Genomic DNA, 13,146 nt, shown 5'->3' on the forward strand with positions numbered 1-13,146 from the left:
AGGAAAACTTTCAGCTACAAACTCTTGTACCTAAGAATGTGTCTTACACAGAAGGGCACCTGCCAAGGGCTAATGCTGCTCGAGACTACAATTTTAAAACATCATTTGGGTCTGTATAAAAGATCATTAAACTGTGAAGTTCATAGTCCTTAATGAGTATTTTACTAGTTTTAACAAGCAGTAACTATGACAATCGACCCAAAGATTTTCCCCAGGGAAAAGAAAATCCCATGGTCTACAGGACTTCCACAATCTCCTCCTCTGCACTTGGAGTCTTCACATCTCAAAAGACCACTCATCGTTAGGATCTGTAAGTAGTAAATGCCATCTTATCAACCACTCAAACCTGACCTGAGGGTTTTCAGACCTCAGGGTTTCTCCCTGATTTCTTACAGCCAAAAATGAAAATGTTTTCAGAATTTACCTTTAAGCCAGTTGTTTTCAAACATTTTGGACTCAGGACTCCTTTTGTAGCTGTACTATTGGTCCCAAGGGCTTTATTTATGTGGGTAACATCTATTAATACTTACCAAAGAAGGATTAGAACTGAAAAATTTTAAATTCTATTTGAACAAAGTTAAAAAACATCAGTTTTCTTTTTTTTAAAGAGGACAGATTTATCTTGCTCAGTTTCAGAAATTTCAGTATATCATAGCAGGTGATAATGATGATCACAACAGCGGCATGCTAGAGCAGGTCAGCTTATATCACAGTGGCCCAGGAGGCAGACAGGAAGTGGTCAGGAAGGGTCCAAAAGCAGCCGCAGTGACTGACTTCCTCCAGTAAAGCCCCACCTTGGAAAGTTTTCACATCCCCCCAAATAGTGCCACTACCATAGGCCAAGCAATCAAATCATGATCTTCTGAGGAATATTACATATTAAAACTATGACATTCCATCCCTGTCATCCAAATATTGAAGGCCACCTCATAAGGTAAATGCCTTTATTTTTCCCTTTTTATTGAAAATAGATTTTTTCTACATAAAATACCTTAAGGTTTCCCCTTCCTCTACTCCTCTCAACTTCTGGCCCCATCCAGATGCACTCCCTTTCTGTGGTTTCTAGGGGGTAATAATAAAATATATTGGAGTTGGACATGACAAACTGAAGGAAAAGAGCCCAAGAGAAGGCACAAAAATTAGAGACACACCCAGGAATCCCATAAAAACACTAAACTGGAAGTCATAACACATACTCAGGACCTGGTGCAGCTGTGCATGCCCTGTGTATCCGACCTCAGTCTCTGTGAGTTCATATATGGAGTGACCATGTTTAGAGGGACTTGTTTTCTTGGTGACCACCATCCCCTCTGACTCTTATATTCTTTCCACTTCCTCTTGCACTGGGTTCTCTAAGCCCTGGAGGGAGGGATTTGATAGACATCCCATTTAGGGCTGAGTGTTCCAAGGTCTCTTACTCTGTATAATGTCTAGCTGCCTATCTACCACAGGAGAAAGCTTCTCCAATGATGGCTGAACAAGGCACTGACCATGAGTAATTAGGAGTTATAGAAGCCATTTAATTGCTACTTTCCCTTTCAGAACAGTAGTATTTAGTTTTATCCTAGGTCCCTGGCATATCTAGTCTCTTATTCGTGGTCACCCAAGCAGTGTTGGTTATGGGTTCCATCTTATGGAGTGGGCCAAAGTCAAAGCAGATATTGGCTGGTTACTCCCACAAACTTTGTGCCACCATTGTCCTAGCATATCTTGCAGCCAGACACTATTATTGTTCAAATAATAGTTGTGGCTGACTTGTTTACATTTCTCTTTTGGTAGTATGCAGCATACCCTCTTGTATGCTAGATGCTAGAACTCTTTGGGGTGAAGGCTCTATGTCGGCACCAGCTTGACTTTTCCATGTTCAGTGAGTTGTATGGGTATTGTCTTCAGCAATGGGGCCTGGCTGTCAGTTTGTAGAGTGCAGCCTGTAGTCTTGGCAAGTCTGGATTGTTTAGGGATTTGCATGGAACACCTTTGGTCAGCAACTCAATTAGATATAATCCATTCCTGGCACTGGAAGTTTTATTTGGTGACAAGAAATGGTCAGTTGGGATTGTCTCCCCCATTATTTGGCTATTTCATTTAGATTGCCTTCATATAGGTATCTATTTTAGGAAGCTTTTACTGTATTAGGTTTCCATACTACCCCTCAAATGCCCCTTAATTTTAGTTGTTTTTTTTCTTTTATTCCCCCTTCCATTCTACCCCCATACACTTGATCCTCCTGTTCCAGCCTTCCTCCACCATCCATCCATAATTATCTATTCAATTTCACTTTCCTAATAAGCTCTATCTGTACTTGCTTGTCCCTTCAGCGGTTCTACAGATTGTAGCTTGGTTACCATTGACTTAACAGCTAATATCCCATATAAGCAAATACATATTTGTGTTTCTAGATCTGGGATACCTCATTCAGGATGTTTTTTTCTAGTTCCAGCCATTTACCTACAAATTTCATTTTGTTTTTAAACAGCTGACTAGTACTTCATTGTGTAGATGTACCACATTTTCTTTATCCATTCTTCTATTGGGGGCTGTAGATGTAACCAACCGTCTTATTAAATAAGAAACACAGAACCAATGCAAAGAGGAAAGCCAAGAGATCAGAGCTAAGAGCCTTACCCGTCTGCTGCAGCTAGCCTCTTCAGCCAAGAGACCTCTCCGAAAGAGATGTACTTCCTGTCTGTTTGTCTTTATATAGACTTCCTGTTCTGCCTTCTCATTGGTTGTAAACCCAACCACATGACTGCCCCGTCACTGCCTGTCTGTACAGACCTCCAGGTCTTCTATGGTTGGTATTGAGATTAAAGGCGTGTGTCTCCAATGCTGGCTGTATCCTTGAACACAGAGATCTACCTAGTTCTGTCTACCAAGTGCTGGGATTAAAGGCGTGCGCCACAAATGCCCAGCTCTGCTATGGCTTGCTATTAGCTCTGACCCCCAGGCAACTTTATTTGTTAACATACAAATAAAATCACATTTCAGTACAAATAAAATATCACCATAGGGGGCCATCGAGGTTGTTTCCATTTTCTAACTATTATAAATAGAGCAGCAATGAACATGGTTGAACAAGTTTCTCTGTGGTAGGATGAAGCATCCTTTGGGTATATGCTCAAGAGTGGTATAGCTGGATCTTAAAGTAGATTAACTCACATCTTCCTGAAGAACCACCACACTGATTTCCATAGTAGCTGTACAAGTTCGCATTCCCACCAGCAATGGAGGAGTGTTCCCCTCACTCTACATCCTCGCCAGCATGAGGTGTCACTTGTTTGATCTCAGCCACTCCAACAGGTGTTAAGATGAAATCTCAGTAGTTTTGATTTGTATTTCCCTGATGGCTAAGGATGTTAAACATTTATTTCTCAGACATTTGAGTTTCCTCTATTGAAAACTGTGTTTAGATCTGTATCCCATTTTCTAAATGGGTTGTTTTCTTGATGTCTAGTTTCTTGAGTTCTTTATATATTTTGGATATTAGCCCTCTATTGGATGTGGAGTTGGTAAAAATCATCTTTCCCCATTCTGTAGGTTGCCTCTTTATCTGAAGGGCAGTGTCTTTTGCCATGCAGTAGCTTCTGTTTCACAAGGTCGCATTTATGAATTGTTGATCTTAGTGCCTGTGCTAATGTTCTGTTCAGAAATTCTTTTCCTGTGTCAATGAGTTGAAGGATATTCTCCATTTTCTCTTCTATCAGGTTCAGGGTGTCTGGTTTTATATTGAAATCTTGGAGTTAAGTTTCATACAGGGTGATAAGTATGGATCTATTTGGATTCATCTATATGTAGACATCTAGTTGACCAGCATAATTTGTTGAAGATGCTTTCTTTTTTCCAGTATATGTTTCTGGCTTATAGAAAATCAAGTGTCCATAGGTGTGTGCATTTGTCTGGGTCTTCAATTAGATTTAATGGTTCACTGTGTCTGTTTGTACCAATACCATGTTGGTTTTATTACTATAGCTTTGTAGTGCAACTTGAAATCAGGGATAGTGATACTTCCTGTAGTTTTTAATTATTTGGGGGTTGTTTTTAGCTATCTTTGTTGGTTTCTATATGAAGCTGAACACTGTCCTTTCAATTTCTGTGAAAAACTGTATTGGGGATTGTATTGAATCTGTGAATTGCTTTCAGTAGGCCATTTTTACAATATAAGTAATCTTGCCGATCCATGAGCATGGGGGATCTTTCTATCTGACTTGAAGTTTTTAATCATTCAAGTCTTTTACTTGCTTAATTAGCATTACCCCAAGATATTTTATATTACTTAAGGCTATTTTAAAAAGTGTTCTTTCCTTGATTTCTTTCGCAGTCTGTCATTTGTATATAGGAGGGCTACTGATTAAAAGAAAAAAATCATTATCTAAAACAAAAATTTGGCAGAGGCATCGCTTTACATTCTTAGAAGTCTTTTCAGCACCAAGCTCAAAGGATTCTTGGGATCTGCTGTTCTAAGTATGTTCCCCAGTCACATCATAAACCCTCTGAAAACTCCACTCTGTGCCCAATAGAGTGAGATACAATGGTAATGACAACTTCTGTCTCTTTCCTGGGGCTCCATAATGAAGCACAATAAATCACTCCAGTCATTCTCTCATAGCTTGCTGGCCTGAGCTTTAAAATCCAGGCACCAACAGTAGGAAGGCTGGTTCCTTCTGAAGGCTCTGGGGGATACTTTTTTCTAAGTGTCTAGAAGCAAGTATTAGCATTACTCCATCCTTTGCCTTTTTCACATAGTACATTCCTTGTCAATTTCTCTGTGTCTCCCCTTGTAAGGATTAACTAGAGGCTACCCTTGTCCTGAATGACTTCATATTCACAGATCATTTTATAAATAAGGTCATATTTACAGGTTCTACTAGATAGGAATTTTGGAAGACAAACTCAGTATGGACTTCCCTCTCGTCCTTATCTTAAGATATAAATCCCTGGGGCTGGAGAGGTGGCTCAGCAGTTAAGAGTACCAGCTGCTCTTCCAGAGGACCCAGGTTCAATTCCCAACACCCACATAGCAGCTCATAACTGTCTATAGCTCCAGTTCCAGGGGATCCAGCACCCTCATACACATGTAGGCAAAAACACCAATGCACATAAAATTAAAAAAAAAAAAAAAAAAAAAAAGATATAAATTCCCCACAAAGAAAAGCCCAGATCCAGAGGTATCTGAGTCAATCTATTTTTCTAGATATCCCTGCCTCCCCAAATTCCTACCAGGTAGAAATACATATATATTTACACCAGATCCCTCCCACTATTATTCAGACTGCCAGCAAGACATATGAAACGGTTTTAATGGAAAAGCTATTTTACTCCCCAAAGTACAAACAGCATTGTGAACTTCTTATACGCAGACTCAACAAGCTACACCGTCTTAAGGAGGCTGCTCTAGATATTCTGTCATCCCTTTCAGCCCCAAAGTCCATGGAACTTCATTTAGAAGACACTGATATACATGATTATCTTAAATAGAAAAGCTCTAATACAAATAATCTGCCATAAATAGACATTTCTGAAATGTCTATTTCAACTCAAAGGAAACAAATACACAATTAAAAAAATATGCTTTTGCTCCTTGCTACAATTTAAAGGCTCAACTCTGAAGAACAGATTTTTTGAACTAAATCTGTCCAGTCCGAAGGATGGGAGTCAGAACACACAGCCATGTAGGATTTCCTCAGCCAAAGATGACAGCTGTACTCCAAGATCTACAACATGATCTTTTTTGGTACTTTTAAGATGCCAACTCCACTCTAGCTTAGTTTACATGCTCCTTAAATTTTAAGGGGAAGCAGATAAAGACACAGCCTTTCAGTTCTAAGTCAGTGTTAAAATCATCTTCTTTCTGTTTTTGCGTTTCCTCTTCTTCTCTTCCAAGTGACTAGTAGCTTCAGCAAAGAACATAACTTCACTCTTTGCTTCACACTCTCTCTTGAGATAATCGAGACCTGCCATATTAAAGCCAATGACATCCTAGAGAGGAACACAAGAAAGTAAATGCAATTCTTTGCTGTTCAGTCAATGCAGCAGCCTCTGAGTATGTGTTGTCATATTTCTTTCCCTCGCTAAGGACTTTCGTTGGTGGTGTTTTAAAAATTCTGTTTGGAGCCGGGCGGTGGTGGCGCACGCCTTTAATCCCAGCACACGGGAGGCAGAGGCAGGCGGATCTCTGTGAGTTCAAGGCCAGCCTGGTCTACAGAGCGAGATCCAGGTAAAGGCGCAAAGCTACACAGAGAAACCCTGTCTTGAAAAAAAAACAAAAAAACAAAAAAAAGAGTTTGCCGGGCGGTGGTGGCGCATGCCTTTAATCCCAGCACTCGGGAGGCAGAGCCAGGCGGATCTCTGTGAGTTCGAAGCCAGCGTGGGCTACCAAGTGAGTTCCAGAAAAAGGCGCAAAGCTACACAGAGAAACCCTGTCTCGAAAAAAAAAACAAAAAAAAAAAACAAACCAAAAATTCTGTTTGGTTGTGAGCCTAGCCTTTAACGGCTGAGCCATTAGCCGGGCGGTGGTGGCGCACGCCTTTAATCCCAGCACTCGGGAGGCAGAGCCAGGCGGATCTCTGTGAGTTCGAGGCCAGCCTGGGCTACCAAGTGAGTCCCAGAAAAGGCGCAAAGCTACACAGAGAAACCCTGTCTCGAAAAACCAAAAAAAAAAAAAAAAAAAATTCTGTTTGTAATAATGCCAACAGAAAGTTTTCCTAAGTACAGGTTTATATCTGTTTGATATTGTGACAGACAGAGCCCAACATATGGTACCTTTAGGGCACATGTCTATAACACTTACCTGGACTTGCCTGACTTTTGAAATAGTTGTTTCCTTTAGTTTCTCTATCACAGGCACAAGCATCTGGTTGCTGGTGATCTGGCCAAAGTGAATCCTAAAAGAAAAAAGTCACGCTGCAAGGAGAGGATCTAGCCCTATCAGTCTTCTCCCCTCCCCACCCCACTCCTAGGAATAGTAAACAGATGACAAGATACAGATCCAATTCACCAACAAAAACAAGAACAAAAATCACCTAAGTTTCCCAACATTCAGTTTGATAATTTAAAAAATACTATACTAAACCTGATGACACAGTCACATCTTTTCACAGAAATCTACCACATGACCAGAGAGATCATGACAATGGTAATGTCTAGAGATAGAATGGAATCTATTAAAAACTGCTAACCAACATGGGGATTGGGGAGAGAGCTCAGTGAGCACGGAGCTTGCCATACAAGCACAAGGATCTGAGTTCTATCCTCAGCACCCATGGAAAAAGCTGAGCAGGGTGGAGCATAACTGTAATCCAGGTACTTAGGCAAGACTGCCATTAATTTGGCTAGCCCAGGCCATAGAGTGAGTCCAAGGTCAGCATGGGCTAGAATGAAATCTTGTCTCAAAAAACTCGAATAATGCCAGCTATGGTGGCATATACCTGTATTCCAAGCCTTCAGAATAGAGGCAGGCAAGTCTAAGGCCAGCCTTGTCTACATACATGTTACATGGCAGACAGGGAAATATAGTGAGATCTTGTCCCCAAAAGAGCAAAATCAGGCCAATTTATCAAATGCTTAAGTCATTTCACCAAATATCTGTTTAACTATGTGTATGTTCCTTAGTTTCCTTTACTACGTCTCCTCCACTTCCATTTGTGCCTGTAGACACCTAGAGAAATTACCTGACTATTCTTTAGAATGCTATGAGCACAAAGCTCGTCAGCTTAAGCTCAACAGTTTAAAAGCAAAGTACATGGAACAAACTGTCTAGTGAACAACCTACTTAGCATCACCTTAAGACTGTATCCTGAGCTGCAGCTTACAGTCTCAACTAAACACATGCTTTAAAAAACGGGTCATCAGGACCCTTGTTTTAAAGGCAAGAATGACCACCCAAAGGTAAGCGCAGAATTTTTAGTCCCAAAACAATGCCAGCTTTGGCTAGCCCACAGCTGGAGAAGTCTGTCAGAATAGACAGCACTTGTAAAAACATGTTACCTGAGGAGAAAAAAGAGGCACCGGCACAGAAGTTCGATGTCGGAGCCCATCTGAATGAATTCATTGAGTAGTTTAAGAATGTCTGGGACGTAAGAGAATGGCAGCACAAGCAGAGCCTCTTCTAGTTCACTGAGGAGGAAAAAAATGAAACATCACATTCCATAACACTATCAAGGACTCTATCTTCCCCTTGATTTTTCTTCCCGCTTTTATACAACAAACAGGTTGTTTTCCACTAAAAGTTTGACAAAATTAAAAGGCAGATAAGTGTCAGTTCCACCTTGTACTTCCCACTCAAACACTCCCTAACTGTCCTGGTCAGTTACAGCAGCACTAGGACTTACCTAGACTTGACCCCTTTAAAGGTCTCTAACACATATGCCGAAGGCTACGAAGGAAGAACAGCAGCATTAGTGAATAGTGAAGCTCGTGTGTACATTCTCTCAGTCCATCCCACTTGAGAAAAGTGGCCTACTATGGCAGGGCTGTGTGTGCTTGGAGTTAGCCAGATTTGGGGTAATAATTAAGCTATTTCCTTTATTGACTACACTCCCTTGTAAGTTGGGCCTGTTTCATATCTAAACAAGATATTCTGAGATTATTGTAATGAATGAGACATCCAAGTAAAATAGCAAATTAGCAACTCCTAGATGAACATACTCTTCTGATACACCTCCTCCCTTCTTCCTGATGGGTTTTGTCAATTGCTCCTCTAAAGATATTTATCTACGTTCATTTAAATGAACAGCTCTTCAGAGGGCTGTGGATTCTGAACATAAGGAAACGCTCAAGGTGGAAGAGCCAGGCTGGTCTAACCCAGACACTTCCTTGGGAGCTTCACTGGTAGCCCCTTGAGATGCTGTGGGAGCCCGTTTTCAGGTTCCTCGTGGCTTTACCCAGCAGGTCGGCATAGAGAGGATGAATGGACCATGGGCCTGAGTGCAGGTGTCCGTGATGGTCTGCACTTGGTTGTGCTTGGGGGGAGGGGGGGTTGTCTTTTGCTCCACCCCTTGGCGGTTCTATAAATACCTTAGGGCAGAGACAGTCAGGGCTCATTGGAATAGGTTCCAGGCCCTCTCAAGCCTATCCTGTATTTTCTGTTTCTCTCCACACTCTAAATCCTTCTATCTAATATTTCCTGCTGCTCTCACTCAAGAAAACTCCGGGGAACTGTGGGGTTGATGGGTAGCTGCCCCGCAAGATGCAAGCTGTTCTAGAGGACACCAAAATTCAGGAAAGACTTTTGGAGACAAAGGACTTCCTAGGGCATCTACCCTCAAATCACAATGCCTTCTTATTCCCTTTCTAGTATCTGAAGTTAACCCTTGAACCACCAAAGGAGAAACAAACATCCTACTCACAGAAATATTGCCATGAGCCATCAGGATGGGGTTGACAGGAAGAGGAACCTATGAAGAAGTTATTAAGTCAAATCATTAAAAATAGTTTTTGATGAAGCTTGTTGCAGATGGGACATTAGTGGTATTTTAAAACTTTGTAAAAGATCTTAAAACCACAAAGGGGGAAAAAAAAAATCACACCTTGCAGTTCTGAATGGATGGATGAATGAGTTTAGGCAGTATATTTTATCTAAAAATCTGAAGCTGATATCCTGTTTTGCTAACTCATGTAGGAACACACATTTATACTAATCACCTTGATCGCTTATTTCCTATCCTTTTCTTCTTTTATATAGAAGCCTCTTGGCTCCCACAGTTCCTCTACTTTTAATACTTGAATGACATAACATTTCCTGCTTTTACCACATATCCTTATCTAAGTTAAGTTTGAAATGAGCTCCTTCAGAATTCTTTTGGTAAAGATTCCCCAGTGCGTAACTTGATGGACAGCTCACCTCTTTCCCTGCCGCTCTACAAATGGCTCTGTGTTCCTTCATTTTTGCAGTTTCTTCTCGGTACAGCTCGATGGCCTCCATGATCCTCTCAGCCTACACAGACGACAGCAAAGGAAGAGATCATCCCAGTGCACACCCATGAACCCAAGACATAGAAACAGGAAGGCGTGGCTAATGATAGCCTGAATCAGCTTAATAAAGACATGCCAGTTAGAGTGCAATGCAGCACTTACAGTTGTCAGTATTTTTCTTATTTTCACTTTTTTTTTTTTTTTTTGGTTTTTCGAGACAGGGTTTCTCTGTGCAGCTTTGCGCCTTTCCTGGGACTCACTTGGTAGCCCAGGCTGGCCTCGAACTCACAGAGATCCGCCTGGCTCTGCCTCCCGAGTGCTGGGATTAAAGGCGTGCGCCACCACCGCCCGGCTATTTTCACTTTTTAAGAAAGAGACAAAACAGCAGGGACTCAGAGGAGACCACATCGGGACACAGAGCAGCTCCTGGGAATACCAAAGGTGCACTTTCAGGAGGAGATGAGCTTCCCTCACAAAGAGCCACACACTGGTCAGATGCAAGACCAAGGGCATCAGACAAAGGTGATGATCAGCTCCTGGAGTTCATCAACTTCTGTGCCACACAGGCAGGGTTATGCGGCTGACATAGGGTAAATGTTTTACTAAAAAGTCAGAATCCTATTACATGATGATACAGCACTCTGTCAACTTACTGCTTTGACTGTTTCAATCGTTTTCTTCCCAGTGAAGTAACTGTCACCTTGAGTCTCCCCTGGAACCTGCCAGAAGTAAGAGATCCTGAATGAACAAGACGGGTACTATTTTATAAAATTACCAGTCACTATCTCCCATTGAGGATAGGCACAATATTAAATGTTTTATTTGTACCATCATAAGCATTATCCTGCAAATGTTTATAAAGTATCCAACTTCTCAATCTTTTTTATTTAAATTTTTTGTTCTGCTCAATAAATAATTCCTTATAAAATTTCATTCAAAAAAGAAAGTCATGATTAGAATCCTCATACAAGCTGTTCACAGAACTAACTTTGTAACTGAATAAAACATCACACAGATTCTCACATTAGCTGGCAGTGCCTCTGGTATCTAGTCTCAATTCCTATCCATTACAAGTTCTTGAAACTATGGAATTCCAGTATCCCCAAAGATTCACTTACTGCTGGCTGGTCTTCTTTGGCCACACTCTCCTCATACTCGGCTTCCCTTTGCTGCCAAGAGACACACACAAATTATAAGGAGGGAAAGCAGAGACTGCAGAGTGAATGAAGCAGTGGAAAGGGCTTCTTTCGAAACACCATGACTCCAACAGCAACTGTGTCAACCGGGCTTCTGGAATGGGCGGCACTGGTCCTGCAAACACCTCTTGTGTGAGTGTGACTACACTAGATAGGAAACTTCAGCAGGGGCAGTCTGTAAGCCATCACCACCAGATGTGAAAACAAACTTAAAGGTCTTACCATTTCCCTTTCTTCCTCAAGAATAAGAGGTTCTCTCGTTCTCTCCCAGAGTCTCAGAGATTTGTCATGAGATGCTGATACAACGTAGTCTCCACTGGGGCTGACAGCCAAACACCATATTTCCTGGTGGTGCCCCTAGGCAATGAAAAACCAAACCAACCCAAGGAAGTGTAACTTACTTACTCTTCATTTACTACCCGCGTATGCAAGGTAAATATTCTTACAGGAAGTTCGTAAAGCACTGATCAGGGACAACAGGCAAGAGTTACCTCCAGCGTTTGGATGTGCTCAAACTTGTCTGCATCCCACTGCTTGATCTTGCGATCCTTCCCAGCGGTGAAGAAGAGGTGAGACTTAGGTACAAACCGTAGGTACATCACACTAAGAGTAGAAAGGTAGGTGTCAGGAACTCCAGGTCAGTAAGCTAGGGCACTCTTAACTAGTTAGGAATGCCTATACTCTAGAAATTTCAATTTATCGCTACCTGAGAACATCAAATAGATCCTTTCAGAAGACGACACCCACCTGTCATCGTGCGCAAAGAGAGACCTGTGGCAGTCCCCAAAGTCCAGGCCCCAGATTTTCACATTTCTATCAGCAGAGCCAGTTGCTATTAGTGCTCCATCCTATGGCACAGAAACAAAATATTATTTAATGTTTGATTAAACTAGACAATTAAAAGCTAACCAGAATAAACTCATTTCTTTAAAAATATTAAAATAGAGCAAAAAAATTTCTTCTTTACCCAAAATACCTGTGCTTGGACTTCTAGAGCTTCTTAAAACTTGGAAAGTAAAAGCATGGACTATGAACTCTTACCCTTTCATATGAGAATGCCACAGCATAGTGCTGTGCTTAATGTCAGGTGATCTATTCAGTTAAGTAAGAAAAAGGGGTGGCTCTAAACTCTGGAATGAGATTTGTGCAGAGAGTAGGAAAAGTAAAGAGAAAATGAGGTTGGAAAAGAACCTACTAGGTTTTTGACCTAGCCTTGTATCCCACAACCCCATCACTATTCTCTCATGCCTAGGTTCAAATAGCTGTGTTAATACAAGGATCTCACAGCCATGGGCTCCATTAGTTCCCTTTTGGTGCAAAGTAGATACTTTTCAAATATTTATTCTCACTTGTAATCATCAGGGAAAAATGTCATTCCAAAGACAGAGTATTCATATAAAGCAGAATACTACAATCTTCAAATCCTCACCAGTGTTGTCCTATAGCAAAAGGGTGCCTCTGTAAAGCCATGTATTTTAGGATGTTCTCCCAATTATGGAATTTAAAGCATCAATCTGCCAGAGCCACAACAGGTAGTTTGAAGAACTTAGATAGTATTTATGAAACATTAGTGTGTTTATGCTATGACAATAATACAGACCTGTGACTTTTTGGAGGAAGGTGTAACAAACTCAACAGAATGATGCAAGTGCTGTACAATCAAGCAGCACACCACACATTGAGAAAAGTGTCTGGTTTGAAGTAGACAACCCACAAACTTTACTTACATGGGAGATGTCCATGCATATAACAGGCAGTTTGTGTCCATACAATGAGAGAAAAAACTAAATGTAAAGAAAGAATAGAAATTATTCATGTTTGTCTATAAAATACAATTTGTTACAAATGGAGCCAAATATAAATTTATAATACTAAACACATTTCTGGACTGCATGTTAAGAGTGCCTGTATCCATTATGCAGACCCTACATGTGCTTGCCAAGAACATTAAAGCCCAGTGAAGGAAGTCAGGCTCCCCAAAATCTACACCTCAGAATCTATCTCTGAGACAGTTTTTTCACAGATTATCCTGAGGCCCAAC

General features: G+C 41.1%; 2 protein-coding genes across 3 annotated transcripts in view; one reads left to right on the forward strand and one right to left on the reverse strand.

Annotated features, from left to right (window-relative positions):
• Positions 1–10,103, forward strand: part of Spag17 (sperm associated antigen 17) — a 234,269-nt gene extending 224,166 nt beyond the window's left edge. Inside the window, exons 48-49 of the mRNA XM_052731519.1 lie at positions 166–310; positions 9,889–10,103. Coding sequence (XP_052587479.1) covers positions 166–305 — 140 coding nt within the window. The 3' untranslated portion in view covers positions 306–310; positions 9,889–10,103. The remainder of the gene's footprint in view (positions 1–165; positions 311–9,888) is intronic.
• Wdr3 (WD repeat domain 3) overlaps positions 2,585–13,146 on the reverse strand; it is a 30,560-nt gene continuing 19,998 nt past the window's right edge. For both annotated transcript variants that reach the window (XM_052731513.1, XM_052731514.1), the window contains exons 16-27: positions 12,833–12,889; positions 11,853–11,953; positions 11,597–11,708; positions 11,328–11,462; positions 11,028–11,078; positions 10,563–10,628; positions 9,839–9,931; positions 9,345–9,392; positions 8,328–8,371; positions 7,984–8,112; positions 6,788–6,881; positions 2,585–5,976 (exon numbers count right to left, since the gene is read on the reverse strand). In XM_052731513.1, the coding sequence (XP_052587473.1) occupies positions 5,821–5,976; positions 6,788–6,881; positions 7,984–8,112; positions 8,328–8,371; positions 9,345–9,392; positions 9,839–9,931; positions 10,563–10,628; positions 11,028–11,078; positions 11,328–11,462; positions 11,597–11,708; positions 11,853–11,953; positions 12,833–12,889 (1,086 nt within the window). In that variant the 3' untranslated portion in view covers positions 2,585–5,820. The remainder of the gene's footprint in view (positions 5,977–6,787; positions 6,882–7,983; positions 8,113–8,327; positions 8,372–9,344; positions 9,393–9,838; positions 9,932–10,562; positions 10,629–11,027; positions 11,079–11,327; positions 11,463–11,596; positions 11,709–11,852; positions 11,954–12,832; positions 12,890–13,146) is intronic.

Source organism: Peromyscus californicus, unplaced genomic scaffold, assembly GCF_007827085.1.
Source record: "Peromyscus californicus insignis strain IS unplaced genomic scaffold, ASM782708v3 Scaffold_9__1_contigs__length_137607984, whole genome shotgun sequence".
In the NCBI taxonomy this organism is placed as follows: domain Eukaryota; kingdom Metazoa; phylum Chordata; class Mammalia; order Rodentia; family Cricetidae; genus Peromyscus; species Peromyscus californicus.